Source organism: Capra hircus, chromosome 21 (genome assembly GCF_001704415.2).
Source record: "Capra hircus breed San Clemente chromosome 21, ASM170441v1, whole genome shotgun sequence".
NCBI lineage: Eukaryota > Metazoa > Chordata > Mammalia > Artiodactyla > Bovidae > Capra > Capra hircus.
In genome coordinates this window covers 57,823,009-57,845,415 of record NC_030828.1, presented here as the reverse complement: position 1 = coordinate 57,845,415, position 22,407 = coordinate 57,823,009, and the positions used below count along the sequence as shown (strand labels likewise).

General features: G+C 49.2%; 1 protein-coding gene across 3 annotated transcripts in view; it reads left to right on the top strand.

The window, feature by feature from the left end:
* The window catches only part of PRIMA1 (proline rich membrane anchor 1), a 69,183-nt gene that overhangs the window by 5,771 nt on the left and 41,005 nt on the right, over positions 1-22,407 (top strand). For all 3 annotated transcript variants that reach the window (XM_018066500.1, XM_018066498.1, XM_018066499.1), the window contains exon 3: positions 2,902-3,037. In XM_018066500.1, coding sequence (XP_017921989.1) covers positions 2,902-3,037 — 136 coding nt within the window. The remainder of the gene's footprint in view (positions 1-2,901; positions 3,038-22,407) is intronic.

Below are 22,407 nucleotides of genomic sequence, written 5' to 3'. Positions count from 1 at the left end.
CTCTCGATTATTCTCATGGTGAAATCAGCACCTGTGTCCCATGACTGACACACAGTAAGGCTCAGGAAGTCATGTTCCATCAGGACTCATAAAGCACAGACCCACCTGCCTTTCTGTTCCAAGATGCTCACAACTTAGTGTGTGTGTTTCTGGTTAGGGGTGGTGGTGCAGAGACAGACATTACGTAACAGGGGGAAAGTGCCCCAGAGAGGAGGATTTATGAAGTGAAGGGGCAGCACTGGGTAGCTGGGTCTAATTCTGGGGTCTGTGGGCTTCAGGATGCCTTGCCTGGGAAGACCGTGTAAGGGCTGGGCCTGAAGGATGTACCGATGTGGATGCAGAGCGTGTGTTACCAGCTGTCAGTCAAGGGAGGTGCAGCAGCCACAGGCCTGTACTGGTCCAAACCAGTGAAGGACCCAAGAGGGCCCCCGTCTCCGGGAGGATAGCCCACCCAGGCTGGCTAATAGGGTGGTGACAATATTAGTGTGTTCTTATGGTTGGTTAAGCAACTGTGCCCACTCCCTTTTCAGTGGGACTGCGATACCAGAGGCCAGATGTTTAAGATGTACGGTGTGCCTTCACTTCCCCGCCCCCTTCCTCCTCGAAACTCCGTCCTGGTTTCTCTGCTTGTAATTTCATCACATGAAGCCCTCTGATCCATCTGTGCCCTCCTAGCCTCTCACAAAAATAGGTCACTGGGTTGGGCCAGGTTAAACAAATGTGCTCGTCGTGAACCTTCTCGTGTGAACTGCACCGTGGAGAATGCGGAAGTAATTGCTTTGGGAACGGCATTGCTTGATGTTCACAGACTTGGTGGAGTTCAGTGTAGAAGCGATCTCAGAGGCCAGTGGTTGGGAGAAGGGAGCTTTCAAGCAGGCCCCAGGGTCCTGGAAGGTCAGAATCCAGAGAAGAGTCTCCGTGATGGCTAATGAGAGGGCTGACCACTGCGCTGGGGGAGAAGTCAGTGGTTTGGCCATGACGTCTAAGGAGTTCATCAGCTCCATAAGATAACCGAGAAAAAGCTCACCATCTGAGGATATGTTCTTGTGAGATAAGATGGCCTTCCCGAGTTTGAAATGCAGTCAGTGGTCCTTTAAAAACACTAAAAGGTGGTGAGCAGGAGCTTCATGGCCTTGTAGATATTGAGTCGGGGCTGCGAATCAGTCCACCTCCTGGTGCCATTACCTGTCCTATTCACATCTGCCGTGTGTCAAGGGAGCAGCCGAGCCCTGCTGGCTTCTCTGCCAGCCCGGGACACGTGCAGCACAGAGTCTATGCTGGCCTCCAAAGGCAGGCCTACCCTGGCTGGTTGCAGAGAAACTGAGGTCGTGGGTTTCTACTCATGGGAGATGACAGCCAGAGAAATGAACTGTGGCCCTCCCTGAGGTAGCAGTTGACCACCAACTCTTTCCTTCATGTCTTTAAATCAGCTGTTCTCCGGGACAGACAGAAAATGCTAAACTCAAAGATGTATGGCTGTCTGCCATAGGGAGGGATGCTGGGAGTGGGTCTAAACCAGCCATTCTCTCATTGGCTATGCACTGGAAGTTTAACCCAGGATGCTTCCACAAAATTTGCATGCCCAGCTCCACCTGCAGAAATTCTGATTTGACTGGCATGAGAGAGGCTCAGGCATGAGTATCTTTTAAAGACGCCTGGAGAGTCTAACGTGCAAGCAGCTGACATCCCCTACGTGAACACCCACCCACTTTTGCTCCCCTTTGTAGCTTACACATGGGAAGACTGGGACTAAAGTCAGAAGAACACCAACCCAGGATTCAAGAGGTGTGACTTCTGGTGAATTTCAGGCATTTGCTTAGGTGATATGATGGCAAGAGGAAAAAGGCCTGACTCCTGACCCCACAGACCTTAGAGTCCAGTAAACAGGAGGATGAACTAGGTAAACACTCCGATGTGGATTTCTGTCCCATAGAGTGAAATCCAGTACCAGGAGAGCTTGTAATGGCGAGATGACCTGGCCAGGGTGGTCAGAGATGCTTCCCTGAGGAGGTGATAGCTGAGCTGAAAAACGGGTAAAGCAGAGGGGAAGATGTGGGAGAAAATTCCAGGCCATTGGAGCAGCCAGTGCAAAAGGCGGGAGCATAGCCAGGAGCCCAGGACCGGAAAGAGGGCTTTGAGAGCAGAGCAGAGGGCCAGAGCATGAAGGGGGGGGGCTGCCTTCCCATGCAGGGCCTGTGGCCACGGGATCCCCTGAGCTGTGGACAGGCATTCAGGGTTGGTGGGGGCTGAGTGCAGGCAGTTTGGTCAGGGGTGTTTCCCACGAGACCACTGGGGGCCTCGTGGATACCACTGGGAATGTTGCTCCAGTTCCCTTAGTCACACAGCCACCAAAGAAGAGGCCTGGCTGGGTAAGGGGCCTCCTTCAAGATGAGGGAAACTTGGCCCAGAGTGGACACAGGAAGGCCATCAAGAGCTGTGGCCAGAGAGGAGGCCAGGCCTTGGTCCTGCCGGGTAGCAAGGAAGACTGGAGAAGCAGGCAGTGGGTCAGGTTACTGAAGAGGCGGAATCAGTGTCCTGTCACCATCTGGGTGTGAGAGCTTCAGGCGGCCACTTCTCCCGCCTGGGCCTCAGTTTCCTCATTTGTTCGATGGGGAGATTCTAGGAGTTCACCTTCACGCACTCGTCTGCCTCTCACGGGTGCCCAAGCCTATTGCCCCGGTCCCATGGCTGGTTCCTGGCAGGGCTAGAAATGAAACCTTGCTCTCCAGTCCTTCCAGGCTAGCCTCCCATAAAGTGGTTTTCTTTGAGCCAACCCAGCTTCTGTCCTTCCTGCCAAGGCCGGGGGTGGTGAGGTGTGTTGAGGGGAGCGGTGGGCAGGGAGCATCTGGGCTCCCAGTGGCCTCACTGGCTCCTCCTGGGCACCTGTGCCCATTTCTGCAGGTGACGCACGGTGAGCCCCAGAAGTCCTGCTCCAAGGTGACCGACAGCTGTCAACACGTCTGCCAGTGCCGGCCCCCGCCCCCGCTGCCGCCGCCGCCCCCGCCCCCGCCGCCTCCCAGACTCCTCTCCGCCCCAGGTAAGCACGGTCTCTCCGTTTCCGGTTTCTCTCTGTGTTTTCCGGGGCCCAGAAAGAACCCCTGAGGAGAGCGGAGGGCAGCCTTGCTTTCTTTGTAATTTTCCACTGGCCGAGCAGGAGGGAAGCCAAGGCCCAACTTTTCCCTGCAGTCTGCAAAACGCCTTTCCCACAGCATGCTCCTGTGAGATGGAGAAAGATGTTTCTCCATCGGGTAATCAGATAAAAGTCAATCTCCATTTGATGAGTGACTCTGCCTGGATTGTTCCGAAGGCCAGACCTTGAAGAGGGGCCAGCCACGGACGCTGGCCTGAAATCCCCCTCCCGTGAGCAAGGTTGCGTTTTCTGATTTTCGTTCACGTGTAAGACAGCAATTGGTATAGAACGCAAGAGGAGGCTCTGGGAACAAAGTTACACAGATGCCTCCCGGCTATTTGCAGTCTATTCTGCTAACCTCCGCCCTCACCCCCCACCAACCCCCCACTCGTTTCCCTGGATTTCATCTCTGAACAATTTGATTGCAAACAAAGGAGGGCTTCTTTAGCCAGAGAGAGCCTCAGTCCTGACCCGCAGGGGTTAAGCTCCATGTCTACAATCGCCAGTTGATAAGGTCTCTAACAAGAGATTCTGTATTTTGATTGGATCACCCAAGTTGCGGCCTGATCCACCTCATTAAACATATCTCTGTTGAGTTATTTGGGGGCATATTTGAAATAACCTTGACGAGGTTTGTTCTCTGGTAAGCCCTGTTTTCAGGCTCTCAGTGTCCAGGCTGGGATGCAGTGTGCTGGGGACCTTTGGCAGTTCATGTGTATTCCTGCAGTTTGTCTATAGGTTCCCCCCCCTCCAAAAAAAGTGAAAGTGCTAGTATCTCAGTTGCATCCAACTCTTTGTGACCCATGGACTACAGCCCACCAGGCTCCTCTGTCCATGGAATTCTGCAGGCAAGAATACTAGAGTGGGTTGCCATTCCCTTCCCCGGGGATCGAACCCGCGTCTTCTCACATTAGCCACCAGGGAAGCCCTAGGGTCCCTACCTGTGTCCAGTCTTCCCTGACACTTGTGGCTCGTTGCTTTCTAGAGAGTGGCCTTCAATGTGGCCTGAAGCATTTGTTTTAAAGTGAAGCTTCACAGGCTCACTGTAACCCACCGAGTCAGAGCCTTTGGGGTGGGGCTTCGGAGCTGGCATCCTGACAAGTCCTGAGGGGATTCAGATGCACATTAGAATCAAGAACCTCAGCCTACCAGGCCCTCTGCTGCAGTACCATGCAGGATCCCACTATCCCAAGATGCTCACCTTTCTCCTCTCTCCTGAAGGAAAGCTCTGGGGCCCAGCCTCAGGCCCCTGCCCCTCACTCCCTTCCCTGCCTTAGAATTCCTTCTCCCTCCACTATTCAGAGTCCAGGTCTGCGCTGCCTCCAGGCGTGTTGGTACCTGATGGGTCTACATCCCCCAGTTAGGGTCTGTTCAGTTCATCTTGTGCTAACTGAGCTTCTAGTGCCAGACACAGACCTGAAAGACCATTCTGGTTTCTGGGATCTCTTGGCCTCAGGGAACCCACACAAAGTCACCTGAGGGAGCACAGAAATTGCTCTCTAGGTCCACTGAAAATCCTAGAGTAGTTGGACCAAACTCCAACCATAGGAAACAGTGACATTGACTTGGGTCTTCATAGTAAGTGGAATTGTTCTAGGTTGATGAGGAGGTTATGGGGAAAGGGCATCTGGGCAGGAGGAACGGCAGGAGCAAAGTCTTAGAGGTATGACTCTGGAAGTCGTCTCGGGAGGCCCAAGCCCCTCCAAGGGTTTGAAGGAATGTCAAGGGGTAGACAGTGAAGGGCCTTGTGTGCCTGGCTCAGTAGGTTACATTTCATCCTGTTTTACCATTATTTGCCAAACATTCACCGTATCCAAATGCCTCCTATGGTTTGCCTTATTTCTTTCTTTTTTTTTTTTTTACTTTAAACAGACTCACTTTTGTGTTTATACAAATTAGTCTCTAAAGGAAACTTTCTGTAACTATTCTCAGTGCAAAACCGGAATCACTTACATAAATAGAAGGTGACTGTAAAAACAAAGGCGATGGACACAAACCAGCCTTTTAATGTTCCGGCCTGTCATGGAAGGTTCTGAGCTCGAGGGCTTCTCTTTTTCTGCTAAAAAGGGAGCTGGAGAGACCTGTCAGGGCCACACTCGCCCCTCACAGAGGTGTTCTCTAGAAAGAAAGCAGAAGGTTTGCAAGAGAATCAAAAGGAGCTTAAGTTTCCTGTTCTATGTTTCCATGTGTCTGGGTGCCGGCTCCATGTGCTCTCTAAGACCAGCTCACTTACCCCCAGGGACGTGCACCCCCTCCTTTAGGAAACCCTGCTCTGGGTAGCCACGAGCCCATGGAGGTATTAAGCAAAGAAGTGACATACCATCTGCTTCAGAAAGTCGACTTTCCTGACAACGCAGGGGGTGGACTGGGGTGAGCTGCCTGACTGGGGTCAAGTGGGGACCCTTGAGATACTCCAGGCCCCAGATCACCTACAAAGGCCTGAAGCCAGGCGGGGGGCTGTAGAGAAGGGGAAGTGGGCAGGAGTGCCAGGTGTGAGTGCCAGACACCTAATGTAAGCTTGGGGGCTGAGGGCACTTCTGGGTGAGAGAGCAGCAGGTGTTGTTTGATTCTATGATGCAACTTTTTCAGTTAGGAGTGGCAGAAACCCATCTTGAAGTGGTGTGAGTGATGTGAAAGCTAGAGAGAGATGTTTGGTGTTTGGCTCGTGTGTTGGAGTATTCCAGCAACAGGTCTTATATGATGAACTGGGTTTCTGTCTCCCTCTCTCTGTTCTGATTTCTCCTGGGTCTCCTTTTCTCTCAAGCTGGCCCAGTCCCTGTGGCTCCAGTTTCCAGGATTCCATCAGCCTTACAGTTAGTCATCTCTTTACTCAGAGAGCTTCTCTTTCTCAACCATTCACCTAAAACCCCGAGGCTGACTTTCATTGGACCAGCTTGAGTCACATGTCCATCCTTGGACCAATCATGATAGCCTGTGAGGTGGAATGTGCTGATTGGCCAGGCCTGGGCCATGTGACCACCCTGGACAGTTGAAGTATATGGATAGGGGTTAAGGGGATGGTGGCTTCTGAAAGGAAAATCTAGGTAGAGGGGTTGTAACCCAAGGATGAAGATGTAGATGCTGGGCAGGAGGAGAGTGGGTGCAACTCCATAGCCTTGGTATGCCTGGTAGATTAGACCAGTGATGGAGAATGTGTTTTATACACCCTCTTGGTCCTCACTGAGCTCAGCCCAGAAGCTCACTCTTAAGTACAGCCCAGTAATGTCAGACAGAACTATGGCCACATGCACAACTTCTGTTCAGTCTGTAATCCTTGAGGAATTAGCCTCCCCCAGGGGAACAGGACTTCAATCTGTGAAGCCTGTGTGGTTGTTCAGCAGGTATGCACAGAGCTCCCCAGGTGCTAGCACATGCCAGGGGCTAGGACATCAATGGTGAGCAAGAGAGGGGCAGCTCCTGCCCGCAGGGAGCTCATGATCCCACAGCCCATCTTCTGCAGAGGATGTCCATGGGAGGATCCTTCCTGCCATCCTTCTGGATACACTGGCTCCGAGCATCTGGCTGGCTCCAGCAATAGGTGACCCACCATCCTGGTTTGGCCAGGACTAAAGAGTTTCCCGGGATGCAGAGCTTTGATCCTTTGGTCATCAGAGGTGCCTGCATCCTGGCCACTCACAAGGGCTTCTGATTTACCTGCTGAATGTTTGTTGAGTGTCTGCTCTGCATCCAGACATGTGTTGAGTGCACTGGAGGCCCAAGGGGACTTGTCCTCACCCGCATGGCCTGAGTAATGAAAACAAACTGAGAACGCCGCTTAAGAGGGCCAAGGCCCTGAGCCTGGGTTGGTGTGCTAGCCCTGCCACTTTCTCTGCATGATTTTAAGAGGGCTGGTAAGATTTTTTGAATTTTATATTGGTGTATAGTTGATTGACAGTGTTGTATTAGTTTCAGGTGTACAACACAGTGATTCAGTTATACATATACAAATATCGATTTCTTCTCAGATTCTTTTCCCATATAGGTTATTACAGAGTATTGAGTAGAGTTTTCTGTGCTATACAGCAGGTCCTTGTTGATTTTGTATTTTGTATATGGTAGAATGTGTATGTTGATATTAACCTCCTAACTTATCCCTCCCTCCACCCACCTTTCTCCTTTGGTAATGTAAGTTGGTTTTCTAAGTCTTTGAGTCCGTTTGTTTTGTAAATGAGTTCATTTGCATGACTTTTTAAGATTCCACACATAAGCAGTATCATTTATATTTCTCTGTCTGGCTTACTTAGTATGATAATCTCTAGGTCCATCCATGTTGCTACAAATGACATTATTTCATTCTTTTTTATGCTTGAGTTTTATATATATAAACCACATCTTCTTTATCCATTCATCTGTGGAAGAACACTTAGGTTGCTTCCATATCTTGGCTATTGTAAACAGTGCTACAATGAACACTGACGTGCATGTATCTTTTTGAGTTATGATTTCCTCCAGATATATACCTAGGAGTGGGATTGCCAGATCATATGGGAGCTCTATTTTTAGTTTTTTAAGGCACCTCCCTGTTCTCCATAGTAGCTGCACTAATGTACTTTCCTACTAACAGTGTAGGAGTGTTCAGAAAGGACTGGTAAACTTAAGTTTGAGTTTAAGGTGTAAGATTTTCACCTACCAATGGGGTTGACTGGAAGATTTATGTCAGTGGACACTGGACTAGTATCCATTGCTTCTGTTTCATGAAAATCATTCTGATGAAGAGCTACCTCTGAGTGTTAGACTTGGGAAAGGAAACGGTGCTTTGGGGAAAGATATTTAATTCTGCAAAAAGCAGGAAAGGAGGATCCAGGATGACATGGGAGAATTCCCAGGTAGACCTTGGATAGACAGGAGCAGAGGAGGCCAGACAGTCCTTAGAGTGGCTGAAGCAGAGGCCCTGAGTTAGGAGCATCAGGATCACACAGGAGGTGCCCTGCTGTAGAATGTCCTTTTTCAGGAGTGTGGGCTTCAGGGTGTGTGTCTGGGGTAGAGGGAGAAAGAGCACACAGAGGAAACCTCTGCACCTGCTCACACAGACAGGTAAACACTCCTGTAAGGATGGATCAGAAATATTTGCCAGAATTGTGGGGCATCATCCCCATGGCCAGGCAGGTCTCCCCTTTCATCCAAACAGCACCTGCTGCTGCCCTACTGCTCAGGGCAAGCAGAATGTCTTGGGTTGGCTGGGACTCGCCTGGCTTTAGCCTTGGAAGCTCTGCATCCCAGTGTCAACTTAAAAAATAGTCACAACCTAAAAGTTGAGAGTTATGTTTTATTAGATGAGAATTTTTAGGACTTCAAGTCTGGGAGACAGCATCGCAGGTGACCCTGGGAGAACTGTTTCAAGGAGGCGAGGGTTATAGAGAAGTTTTGCAACAAAGGACAGGTAGTCTGAACATCAAAAGATTATTGTTACTTAAAGAAAGCCAGATATCCCAAGTTAAGACATTTAGTGCTTTTCTCTGTCTGGGAAGATGCAAGAGTCTGGGCTGTCTGCTATCATTCCTTTCATATGCATCTCAGCTGTCTTGGGCCAGAATCCCATATTTTTCACATCCTGAGCTCCCTTGGGGCTCACCATAGGGAGTGGCTGCAGTCTTGACGGCTACTAGATCCCAGGTGTTCTCCTTCCTGAGTGCCCTTAAGGCTTAGGAACTCACTTTGGAGGCTGCAGTCGCTAATGACTGTGACATCCTTGTTTACTGACACGGCAGGAAATACTCCATTTCTCACCCAGAAACTCTTTAGTCATCCTGGGCAAGCCAGGATGGTGGGTCATCTATTACTGGGCCACCCTTCTTCTGGCAAAGGCAACATAGTTTTTCAGTTTATTTCTTGTTATTTTTGCTGTGCTTGTTTTTGTTCCACTGTGAAAGTTTCAAGAGCACTGCTCTCCCCACCCCACTTCCATACTAGAACTTGCTGATCGTAGGGGCAGCTCGGCCCACGCTTCCCTGTGGGCTTCCAGCTCAGCTCCTACTCCCAGCAACCTTGGATGTCTGTGGAGACAGCCCTGCCCTGTCTTGCCTGATGGTTGACAAGGATTCTGAAAAGTGTTCTTTGATACGGAAGATTCTTGAATAGCATCTCCACTTTCTGAGCTTTGTTTTCCAGGCTCTGCCCACAGCGCTTTGCACTGTAAATTTTGCAAACTGTGGGAGGCACTAGACCAGCAGTTCTCTAAAGCAGAGTATGGTCAGAATCCCCTGGAGGGCTTGTTTAAACACAGGTTGCCAGATTCCATTGCCAAAATTCCTGATTCAGTAGGTTTCGGGGTGGGACCAAGGACTTCGCATTTCTAAAACACTCTCAGGTGAAACTGATTCCACTCCCCACCACCCTCACCCCTACCTCAGCAAGGGTGCACCCTTTGAGAACCAGCATCCTAGGGGATAATCAAGTCAAGAGACTTTGGAGTCAGATGCAGCGCTTCCTCCTTAGCTCTATGACACTGGGCATGTCTTATTTTTCTCAGCCTCAGTTCCCTTATCTGTAAAATGGAGCCAGTGATACTTAGCTGAGGAGGCATTCCAGTGAAGACTGGAAATTATACAGCCTGTACTTGGCAAAGACAACATGATTAAAAGTGGTGTTACAGCACAGTGGCTCAGCCTGGCTGTCTTGCCGTCTAGACCTGGGATCCAGTCTTATTCATGAGCTAAGTGGTTTGGGCAACACAGCCTTTATTGCTTGGAGCCTCAATTTCCACACATCTGTAAAATGAGGCTAATGACAATACCCACTGCATATGGGCACTTGTGAGAATTTGATGGTATAAAGTTCACACAGCACAGAACCTGGAACCCAAGTTAACATTCACTCAATGGCAGCTCATAAGTAATATTAATGATAACTAATAATATATGATATCTATTTAGTAATAATAAATACTAGGTCACTGGCCTACAAGTTGGGAGTTGTTTAAAAATGGTTCTGGGACCATTTTTAAATAGAGAAAGGAGTATCTGTTTAGACACTCGGGGAGGAAATGGTGCCTTAAGGAGGTGTGGACACCCCTTGGTATTCAACAGAAAAGGTTTATCCAGAGTACCACTCATGCCCCATTAGGGGCAGCCATCACTAGGCTTGTGATCCCCAGGGTCAGCCCCAGAGCCCCTGGATGGAAGTATTTCTGCAAGACGTGGACAAGGGGTGAACTCTGGCCAAGCAAAGGAACACACATGCTCGAGGGCCCGACTGAAAAGCCCACAGCAGCCGCCAGGTCTCAGGACCCGGCCGGCTTTGTAAATGTCAGCGATGGCCCACTCGTCCCCGTGTGTGACTCAGATGCTGCAGCCAAGGAAGGAGATGTGTACCAGCCCTCAAGGAAGAGCACGTACACCCCCTCCACGAGACCTGCTTCTGAGGCTGATGGGGCCAAAAATAGCTGTGGCAGAACAGAGGCGTGAGCCTGCATTCCCATAGTGCCTGTCTTTAAGGAGCTCAAAGCACTGAGATGGATTTGGTTTTTGGCATGTATTTTATTTTTAGAAAAACCAGGGACTTCCCTGGTGGTCCAGTGGTTAAGACTTTGCCTTCCAGTGCAGGGGATGTGGGTTCAGCCCACCGTCAGGACATGCCTCGTGGCCAAGAAACCAAGACATAGAACAGAAACAATATTTCAACTAATCCAATAAAGACTTCAAAGATAGCCCACATTAAAAAAAGAGAGAGAGAGAAACCGGAAAAGAGGTTGACTCCCTCAAGATAGCACAGCAGTGGTGGAGATAGGAATGGGGTCACTTGGTTCCCCTACTATGTGCCCAGGGCCATGTTTTAAAAGAAGGAAACAAACGGGACTGTGGAAGTTCTAGAATGATTTTATTCCTCACCCAGAACACTAGGAAGAACCAGTACTCAGCTCTCCCATTTCGAGGCAGAAGCTCTGTGCTACTCGTCTCTTTTAATCCTCACGTACTCATTTGCAAGGAGCTCAAACCAGTTAATCCTGAAGGAAATCAATGCTCAGTATTCATTGGAAGGACTCATGCTGACGCTCCACCTGATGTGAAGAGCCGACATGTTGGAAAAGACCCTGATACTTGGAAAAACTGAAGGCAATAAAAGAAGGGGGCAACAGAGGATGAGATGGTTAGATAGCATCACTGACTCAATGGACATGAATTTGGGCAGACTCTGGGAGATAGTGAAGGACAGGGGAGCCTGGAGTGCTGCAGTCCACGGGGTCGATAAGAGTCAGACATGGCTTAGTGACTGAACAACGCCTTTGTAGGAATATACACCAGTCCTCATGTCTGCCAGGCTTCCCCTCAAGGTAGTTAACCTCAGCTTGGGCAGATCTGAGCTCAAATATTCTCCAGGAAAACCATTCCCTATTCTGGTTCTCTATGGCTACTGAGTCAGTCTCCCCAAAAGTTAGTGGTTAAAGACAACACAGATGTCCTGTCCTTTCCTCTAACAATTACGGAGGGTGACAGGCTTCACCAGGAGGGTCTTGCTTGGGGTCTTTCCAGTGACTGTAATCATTTGGCTGGGGCTGGAGCCATCTGGAAGGCTTCCTTGCTGGTATCTGGTGGTTGGTGCTGGCTGTTGGGTGGGTCCATAACTGGTCTCGTTCACCAGAATCCCTCCATGATGCCCCTGTGTGTCCTGGGCTTCCTCTCAGCATGGCAGCTAGGTTCTAAGATTAAGAAGCAGGTGGAAGCTGAACCCCCTTGAGGATGTAACTGAGATCATAGAGCATCATTTCTGCTGCTTTCTGCTCCTCGGAATCAAGTGACCAAGTGCCGGGGGCGAAACCCCTAAAGCCTAATCACGTCCTTGCGTTTTGTCAGGCTTTCTTCCTCATGACCTTGTCACGGGCAGGATTCCTCACGCTGGCTCCCGGCATTCAAGGTTGCTCACCTTCTAGGCAGAGGGAATTCTGTTTTACCTCTTGGTAGAGGAGTGTCAGAGAATTTGTGTACATTTTAAAACCATGCACATAGATACACATGCTCTTTGAACTTTTCATTTTCCTTTATAGCAATCATCCTACTCTTAAAATATCTAGTCAGTTACTTGATTGATGCCTGGATCTTTTGCTAGATATAAGTTACTGCCATGTGTCTGCTGTGTCCACTTAGAGCTCCAGCTCCTTAGCATGTGCCTGGCACATCACAGGTCCTCAGTAGCTACTATTTGCTTCTTTTGCAAAGATCTTTACACTCTTCTATACGCCAGGCACTGTGCAAGGTTTGGGGAATGCAGTGGCGAACAGGACGGAAGGGTCACTGTGCGTATGCACAGGCAGGGCAGGAGGGCTGGGACAGAAAATAAACAAACCAAAAATAGTGCCAGAAAAATAGAAGGTGACCTGGGCTACAAAGGTAATTAAAATCATAAGATCTGATAGGGGGTGAAAGTGTTAGTTGCTCAGTCATGTCCGACTCTTTGTGACCCCATGGACTTTAGCCTGCCAGGCTTCTCTGTCCATGGCATTCTTCAGGTTCATCTCTGAACCTGAACTGTTAATTTACTCAACAATACTGGAGTGGGTTGCCACTTCCTTCTCCAGGGGATCTTCCTGACCCAGGGATTGGACCCAGGTCTCCCGCATGGCAGGCAGATTCTTTACTATCTGAGCCACCGACCGGGTGGTCACTTAGATTGCGTGGTCTGGGGACCAGAGATGACGCTTCAGCTGAGAGCCAGTTGCAGGGAAGTCTTGGGCGAGGAAGACCTGGGGGAAGAGAGTTCTCAGCAGAGGGAACAGCATTGCAAGTTCCTCATGTGCTCAGAGTGTGTGAGAGACCAGCGTGGCTGCTGGCTGCTGGGCAAAGCAACACAGGAGGAGGCAAGGCCCAGAGGGAGGGCCTGGGGGGGCAGGGAAGGGGTTCGGGTTTTATCTTAAGTGTGAGCAGAAGCTTCTAGAGGGTTTTGAGCAGGGCTGTGGCCTGGCCTCATTTATACTTTACAGAGACGGGCTCCCAGTGAGGGGACTGTCACTTCAGTCCAGTGTGGGATAATGAAGCAGACTCAGGTGGTGCCAGGAAAGCTGAGTGTGTGATGAGGGACTCCAGGCATCAAACACAAGCCGTGTCACTTGGATTGTCTCTTGTTTCACCATCCGTGTTGGTGCAAGCTGGTCTTCACTGTCGCCATTGATGCGGACTTTGGGATGTTGGATGTTCATCATTTGCCAAAAGCAAGTTATCTGTCCTGCAATCTTTGTGCCAGTTGCCTGGTCCAATAAGGAAGCCGGATCCAGCTCTGGCACTCACTCAGCTTGAGATTCTGTTTCCTCATCGGCAAAAGGGGAATCAGGATGTGGTCCTCTGAAGGTGCTTGTGGGAACATGAATAATACGGTGGGCCTACCCCAGTACCTGCTGCATTCACACTCCCAGGAAACAGACTCTTGTCAAACCTCTTATCCAAACAGGTCTCAGCTCCCACATCCATAAAGAGGACTTGCTCTGCCCTGCGTTTCCCTCAACACTGATCGTCAAGTGTATGCTCAGTCATTTCTGACTCTTTGCAGCCCCATGGACTGCAGCCCACGTGGCTCCTCGGTCCATGGAGGGACAGAGGGGAATACCCAGCAAGAATACTGGAGTGGGTTGCAGTTTCCTCCTTCAGGGGATCTTCCCGATTCAGGGATCAAGTCTGGATTTCTTGTGTCTCCTGCCTTGGCAGGCGGATTCTTTACCATTAGCACCACTGTAATGTGACTTTTTGTGCCTAAAATTGAGCGTCTGATATCCGTAATATCTTTCATCATTTCCTGCTCTTTTTAAAAAGTGATTTTTAGAGTTTGTTTGTGTTTGTCAAAGTCCAGTTGTTGTACAATGTCATGCTAGTTTCTTCTGTGGAGCAAAGCAAATCTGCTATACGTGTACGTATATCCCCTCTTTGTCACCAGGAGCATTGAACAGAGTTCCCTGTGCTACACAATAGGTTCTTATTAGTTATCTATTTTATTGATTTCATTTTTGTAAGCGCTGAATTTTATTTTTCCCATTTAGTGCATGGAATTGTCTTTTGTGTATTTGCTTGTATCCAGCAAATAAAAGATTACACATTCATGTTAATTTACTCAACAAACCTATATTTAGGGAATTCCCTGGTGGTCCAGTGGTGAGGACTCCCGAGGTTTCACTGCCAAGGATATCGTTTTAGTCTCTGGTGGAGGAACAGAGATCCCGCAAGCCTCACAGCGGAAAAACAAATAAACAAAAAACTATGTTCATTGATTTATTGAACAAACGTTTGCCAAGAGATAGGTCCTGGGGCTGCAGAGATGAACTGTGCCTGGCCTTGCCTGCCTCTGGCTGGATGCCTGAGCCCCACTACATGTCAGTATCCCCTGGGAAATGACTGATGTCTGGGCCCACCCTCAAAGGAGGTCGTTCTTGCATGAATTGAGGCTGAGACTCTCAGCTGTAACCGGAGGCCTGAAGCAGGAAGGGATTTGTGCTGAAAAAGAGAAGTGAGGTACGATGGAATTGGGGCCAAAAGGCCGATGAGACTTGCACATGAGTGACCTCTCAGTACTGCTGCAGGCACTGCGATGACCCCAGAACTGGGGCCAAACTGGCTCCACCCTCCAGGAATGCAGAACCTTGTGAGAGGTCTAGACTCAACCCTGAGATGAAAATAGGAAAACGCACATCTCGGCAAGAGCGCACATCCAGGTCAACATGCGCTTCCCGGGGGCTCCAGGTTCACTGTTTTAACCATTTTAAAGTATATGATGGTTTTCTAAAGCATAAGGTTTGTAGTCTATTTACAGTGTTGTGTAACCATCCCTACTATCTCATCCCAGAACATTTTTATCACCCCAGAAAGAAATCCTATACCTCCCAATACACCCCCTCTCCCCCAGACCTTGGCAACCAGTAATCTACTTCCTGTCTCTATGGATTTGCTGTTCCGGACAGTTCACATAAACCTGGATGTTCTAGGGCACTCTGAACCTCAGTTTCCTCATCTCCCAGTGAGGATGAAGCCTCCTCCCTCAGTGTTATTGTGGGGAAATTCAGAGGGCATGGGTAGGGTCTGCCCACTGCCTGGCACAGGGCAGAGAGGACGTGACTCCGATAATGGAAGGAAATCCTGCTCGGGAAGGGGGGTTTGATCCTGGTTAAAGGGCCCCACCTGTTGCGCTGGGATGGAGGGCTGTTTCTGACACCCTGTGACTCTGTGTGGACCTCGTTTTCCTTTGGGCTGTTGAGAGGGTTGCATGAGCTTGAAGGTGACGGTGTTTAGAACACTGCCAGCACAGGGTGGTCACCCTGTCAGAGTTAGCTGTTTAATGTTATTACAGATTTCATCTAGGATGTCCCACGTGTATCTTGGTCGAAGCAGCCAGCCTGACCTGTTAGGTTTCTGATCTAATCCCTGAGGTCAGGGACTGTTGATTACCTTTGTGCCGAGACAGCTCAGAGCTTAACGTGAAAAGTGCACACGGAGTGTTTGAATATATGAATGCATGTGTGACTAAGTGAGGCAGAAGAGAAACTGTCCAGGACAAGGTTGGCGGGGGGGAGAGGGAGAGACTGACATTTTTTTAAGAGTTTGCCATTTACCAGGGAGCACTTGGGACCATGTCTTATTTGGGGCTGGATGGAGGAGAGGTCTGTTTCCTCAAGCAGAGCTGCAGCCCTGGCAGTTGCAAGCCCAGGAAGGGCACGAACAGCATCTGCTACAGGCTGACCCCTCCTTCCATCATGACTGCCAGAGGTGACCTTGACCCTGGTCAGACCCCAGTGGGTCCCAGTCCACCCCTCTCTTTAGCACCCAAGAGAGCTCATCTGTGTTCAAGCAAGTGTTCTCCTTTCATAAGGATACTAATTTATATATTTAGAAAGCACTAAATCACTAAATACATTTACTCATTCAACAAATATATGGAGTACTCTCCGCTGAGGTCACAGACTAAGGAGGATGCTGGGGGTAAAAGAGGGTGAACCCAGGGCAGAGTCAGTGGAGCACAATCAGGGTTCTGCTTTATCTCATGTGGATTTTGGGATGCCTATGGACAGCCAGGGGAGGCAGAATGCTCAGGAGTTGTAGGTTCAATGGACCACCTAGAGTCTAAAGGGGGTTAGTCCCCTGAGAGGAGAGGGTCTGTCCTAGAGCAGGTGTCCTGCAGGAGGCCCTGGCTGAGCTGAGGGGAGTGGCTGATTCTCCAGGTGAGGGCCGGGCATGCTTGGCAGAGGGAACAGCAGGGGCAAAGGTTGGGAAGCCACACAGAGCCAGTCCATCCCAGTATTGGAAGTGATGGGAGGCGTGGTGAGAGAGTAGGGTCATGGCAAAGCCTGAGAGTGTGCAGGAATCTCCGGCCCACTCTCCTGTAGGTGCCGAGCCCTGGAGGGTCTGAGTGAAGGGCTGCCACCTAAGCAGCCTTTACTCAGCCCTGCCTGGGGACAGAGAGGAAGGAGGCTAAATGCAGAGGATGGGGAGGAATCTGTGGCCTACACTAGGCAATGGCTGTGGGCAGACCCAGATGAGTCCATTCAGGATTCAACGACCAGCCACTATCAAGGATGAGGGAAAGGGAAGACTCTGTATGACAGTGTCTGATCAGATTCTGCCTTTGGAGATAGGACACAAAGGGAGAGAGATGGCTGCAAGAGTTCCAGGCTTTGCCACGTGCCATTGGAGGTGGCACAGGACAGCAGGGGAGATGGTCAGCTGGTGGGTCTGGAGTTGAGGGCAGAGGTCTGACCTGGCCCTTTGGATGGACTGGGAGCACCAGTGGGCTTGCTACCAAAACCACTGGAGATCAATCACCTAGGGAGAGTGTGGGGAGGACAGAGTCTGGGGTTTGGGGGAAGAGGAGCCCAAAAAAGGGGCAGCCAGAGAGGAAGGAGGAAAACTAGGAGAGGTGAGCTAGGAGGGGGTGAGGGGCCAAGGGCTGGAGAGAGCTCATGGGATTTGTAACCAGGTGCTGGTATCTACTCTCTTGTATCCATTTATCTGCTCCTCAAGAGTGGAGAGGAATGAAGGGGGAGGAAGTTGAGAACTGAAGCAAATGCGTGGCTCCCACTTCGGGACCATTGGAAGTCAGGTGGTGATACATTTAGTCTAATCCAGGGAGGCTTCAGGGAGGAGGTGAGTACTCTGAATGGGGTTCAGAGGCAAAGTCCCCAGTATGCCAGGAGCTGAGGCTGGGGGAAGCAATGGCAGGGCCCACAGACATTTATTCATTCAAATATTTCTTGAGCCATTCTACATTCCAAGAGCTTGGGCTATGCCATGGAACCTTTGTAGGTACAAAGCTGACATTCTGGCAGAGAGAGAGAAAACTGTAAACCCAGCAAACTTGTAGGCTGTAGAGTGTGCTAGAAATGTAAGTGCTGTTGGAAGAAATTGAACTAGAGCAAGCCAAGCTTGGGCCACGTGGAGGGAAGATGGTGCTGGAGGGAAGATGGAGCAAATACATGAAGGTGAAGTAGCAAAGCTCAATCATACCTGGGGAGCCTGTCTCTGATGGAAAGGACAGCCAGGCTGAGGCCTGGGGTGGCTGAGGAGCAGCCAGGAGCCAGCGGGGCTGGAGGGGAGTTGGGGTTTGGATGGGAAATGAGTGTGAAGAGGCAGACGGAGTGGAGCCTGACCGGCCCTTGTGAGGGCATCTTCTGTAATTACTGTCCGGTGGGGGTCCCCGTGGGGCTCAGGTTACGATCTGACTCACCCCTGATAGGATCAATTTGGCTGCTGTGTTGAGACTAGACCAGATTGGTGGGTCAGGGTAGAAGCCGGGAGATGAGCTAGTAGGCTGCTGCAGTAATCCAGGTGAGAGGTGAGGACCTCTAGAAACAGGTGGCACCAGATGGGTGAGAAAAATGAGACTCTGAATGAGGGCACATTGCACTTCTGAATAGGCTTGGTTCCAACAGGGGTGTCCTGGGAAACCTGGACAGGGAGCCGTGAGGGGTGGCTGGACCCTGAAGTTCCTCCAAGGCAAGCAGCACCAATGATGCTTGGGAACCTGTTCCAGAGATGCTGGATGGGGACTGTCCTGGAACCAGGACACAGCCATTTGGTTTCAGGTCCCAGAAAGCCCCTCAACGAATGCTCCAGTTTGTACAAGGCTCTGATAAAGAGCTTTGTAAGTGGGCTGGTATTGGTGTAATTAGAAGGGGAAAGGAGTTATGCCTCTGCTGGGTGATGGATGAACTCCCACCACCCAGTGCTTCTGGTTGTGAGATCCAAGTCCTTCATCACTGTCATAGCTCTGTGATCAGCCACACAAGCCCAGGTTTGCCCCACCAGCACTCACCAGGACCCTGAGACTGACATTCCCAAAGCTGCCTCTCGGGTCTTCATCCCAGTACCCAGACCTGGCCCAGGGCATAAGCCTGCTGTGGAGGAATCATCATGGAAAGTTATTGCTGTAGGTAGAGGAAGAGAGTTGAACTCTATAAGAAACATAGTGATAGTGTCTCTGAAGAGAATCAATGTTGACAAATGAAAATAACAGTAAAGAGGCTAAATATGCTCAGAAGTAAGAAGTTACTTTTTTTAAAAACTGAAGTTATTATATAATGTACTGAATTTATTATATATATATTACTGAAGTTATTATATAATATGTTATAGGTGTACAATATAGTGACTCACAAGTTTTAAAGATATACTCCATTTCTGATTATTATAAAATATTGGCTGTATTCCTTGTATTGCACAATATATCTTTGAGCTTATTTTATACATAACAGTTTGTACTCTTAATCCCCTACCCCTATACTGCCCCTGCCGCTTCCTTCTCCCCACTGGTAACCACTAGTTTGCTTTCTCTATCTGTGAATCTGCTTCTTTTTTGCTGCTTTAGGTGTAACATTAGGTTGTTGATTTGAGATTTTCCTTGTTTTCTGAGATAAGCTTGTATCACTGTAAACTTACCCCTTAGAACTGCTTTTGCTGCTTCCCACAGATTTTGGATCACCATGTTTTCACTTTTCTTTGTCTCTGGATAGTTTTTTATCTCCTCTTCGATTTCTTCTTTTTGCCTTTTCATACTGTTCATGGGGTTCTCAAGGCAAGAATCCTGAAGTGGTTTGCCATTCCCTTCTCCAGTGGACCACGTTTTGTCAGGACTCTCCACCATGACCCATTGATTTTTTTCAGTGTTCCACTGGTTATTCAGTAACATATTATCTAGCCTCCATGTGCTTGTGAGTTTTTTCCTTGTATTTGATTTCTAATCTCATAGCATTGTGGTCAGAAAAGATGCTGGTATGATTTTAAATTTTTCTTAAATTTACTGAGACTTGTTTTGTGGCCCAGCATGTGATCTATCCTGGAGAATGTTCCATGTTCACTTGAAAAAATGTGTATTCTGCTGCTTTCAGGTGGAATGTTTTGTAAATGTCAATTAAATCCATCTGATCTAACGTGTTATTTAAGCCCTGTTTTTACTTACTGATTTTCTGTCTGGATGCTCTGTCCACTGATACGTGAGGTGTTAAAGTCCCCCACCATTATTGCATTACTGTCAGTTTCTTCTTTTGTGTCTGTAACATTTGCCTTATATATTGAAGTGCTCCTGTGTTCTGTGCATACATATTTACAGTTGTTATGCCTTCTTGGACTGACCCTTTGATCATAAAATTTCACTCTTTTTTATGGCCGGGTAGCATTCTATTACATATATATACTGTATCTTCTTTATCCATTCATCTGTTGATAGACACTTAGGTTGCTTCCATAATTCGGCAATTGTAAATAATCCTGCTGTGAACATTAGGATGCATATATCTTTTTGAATTAGTGGGGTTTAGGGGGGCGGATATATACCCAGGAGTGGAATTGCTGGGCCATATGGTAGTTCCATTTTTAGTTTTTTGAAAAACATTCATCAATAAACCACTCTTGGTTTTTGCTTTAAAAACAAGTTCACAACCCTAAACCCTTCTAACTTTGTTAGTCAAGAACCAAATGAAACTAGAGTTTGTGTGTCCAGGGGGAGACTGTTGCAGGTGTTCAAACATCTGCTGAACTCTTACCCTGGGCTGGATGCTGTAGCAGGAGCTGGGAATGTGAGGATATAGTAGTGATTACAGGGCAGAAATGGGAGACTATGGAGAGAGCCTTACCTTGGACAGAGTGGCCAGGGTATGTCTGTCCGAGCTGTCTGATATTTGAAGAAGAAGTAACTAGCCTTGTGAAGACTAAGGGAGAGCATTCCAGGCAGAGGAACAGCATGTGCGAAGGCTCTGTGTGGGAACAGCTGTCAGCGTTGTGCTGGTTGTGCTGGTGATCAAGGGGGAAAGTGGTTTAAAATGATGTGAGAGATGTCACTGCCAAGTCATGCAGAGCCTTGTGAAGCACAGTTTACCGACTACAGAGCTGGGTTTTTTCCAAAGTGCCGTGGGAAGCCATTAAAGAAGTTTGGGCCCTGAAGGTGGCACTAACAGTTTTACTTTTGAGGACAGTCATTGCAGACTGAGTGGAGAGTGGGCTGGAGGGGCACAAGAGTTGTAGGGAAGACCAGCCAGGAAGCTAGAGCTGTTTGTCCAGGTGAAGGAAGATGACTGCCTGGATGGGGGCAGTGGCCAAGGGGAAGGGGAGGTGGGCAGACAGATCCCAGTTGCAGGTTGGAGAGAGAGCCAGCAGGACGGGGTGGAGGAAAATGAGGAGGGAAAAGAGAGAGTCTTAGGGAGGAGATAGGAAGACTATAAGTTGATGCCAACCAGTGTCTGCCAAGAGTTTGTTGGCCCTAGGACCATCTGCTGAGCAAGGTGCTGATTCACTCAGCTCACTTGTATGTAACACCTCCTATGCACCTACTGGGTGCTCAGTCAGGCAACACAGAGGGAAGTCAGAACTCTTCCCTGCCCTGGAGGAGGCTAGAGGAGTGGGGGATAAATACAGAGATAAGTCAGAACTGTTCCCTGCCGTCACTGGCTGGGGGGGTGGGGGGTGGGGGGGGAGGGGTGGGTATAAAAAGCTGTCATCAAACAGCATACAATGGATACAAAGTGCTGCTGAGCACAGAGGTGGGAGCTCTGAGCCGTCAAGGATGACTGCTCGGAGGAGGTGGCATGGAGCCGTGACTCAGAGAGCAGTTAGGACTTTGAAGAGCAGATGGGGCGAGGGCGGTGGGAGAGTAGGGTGTGGGCACTGCTGGAAGGTGAAACACTTTCACTCTAGGTTAAACAAACAGCATGAGAAAAATAGGGAGTCAGGCGTCCCAAGGTCTATTGGAAGCATCAGCTTGGTCCCACTTGGAAGTGTAGGATTCTGGAGAGGCGGGTAGGGAGGGTGATGGGAGAGTAAATCTGTATCAGGATGGACCAGCTGAGGATTGGGGATGTGATTTTAGAATACTGAAAGCTTTTGAGCTGAGTTAAGCCGATCCGGTGGTGTTTGAAGACGATTAATCTCACAGAGATGGGAACGAGGCCGAGTCCCTGGACATTGGTGCGTCTAAGATCGTGCCAAGATGTTGGCCTTGTTTTGATCCCCGTTACAGCCCGGTTCATGGGGACTTGATTTATGCTCTCTCTCCATCCCATTCTTCTCTCTAAATATGGTCAGGCTGCAACTGGGGATGGTGTCTGTGAGTCCTTCAGCGAGGGCCTTCCTTCAGTTTATCCAGGCTGGCTGGGACCTGGCCTCCATGCTGCCCTTTGCTCTTTGTCCTCTGAAGAAGGAACCCAGTAAAGATTTAAGATGTCTGGGACCAGTCTGTCTGGGAAGCTTCCAGACTTTGATGTTTACACTGGGGCCTCTGCCCACATCCAGAGCAGGTGGTGACCGCAAGTCCTTCTTCTTGGTCACTCCTCTTCCAGGAAGTCTTCCCCTCCTCCAGGTCTGGAATTTGGGATTACAGATGGGTCGCTTCAGCAGCCACCTGAGGCAGAGCTGTGTTTTTTGTTTTTTTGTTTTTTTCCTTTCTTACTGGGCCAGGAGAATTGCTGAGCTCAACAGATTCCAAACTCTGATTGTGCTGGAAATGCAGATGGCAAGAGTGAACATCAACATCTTAGGAATCAGTGAACTAAAATGGACTGAAATGGGCAAATTTAATTCAGATAACCATTATGTCTCCTACTGTGTGCAAGAATCCCTTGATTCTTTGTAACAGGCACTTCTCTTTCCCTTCCCTTCCAAGTTCTTTCCCTTTTACTCCAGGTTCACTCTTTTCCAAGTTCTGATGAATCTTCTCTTCCCCACCCTACCGCACACACAGGTGGTACCCTGCTCTCCTCCAGTCTCCTTCCCTCTCTCACCTTGAGCTGACTTTGCTCCCACCTGTGGTTCTCAATGGGGTGTGGGAGGTGTAAAAACAGCCCCTCTAGAGTCCATTTAGAAATGCAGGGATTCCTGTCTCTA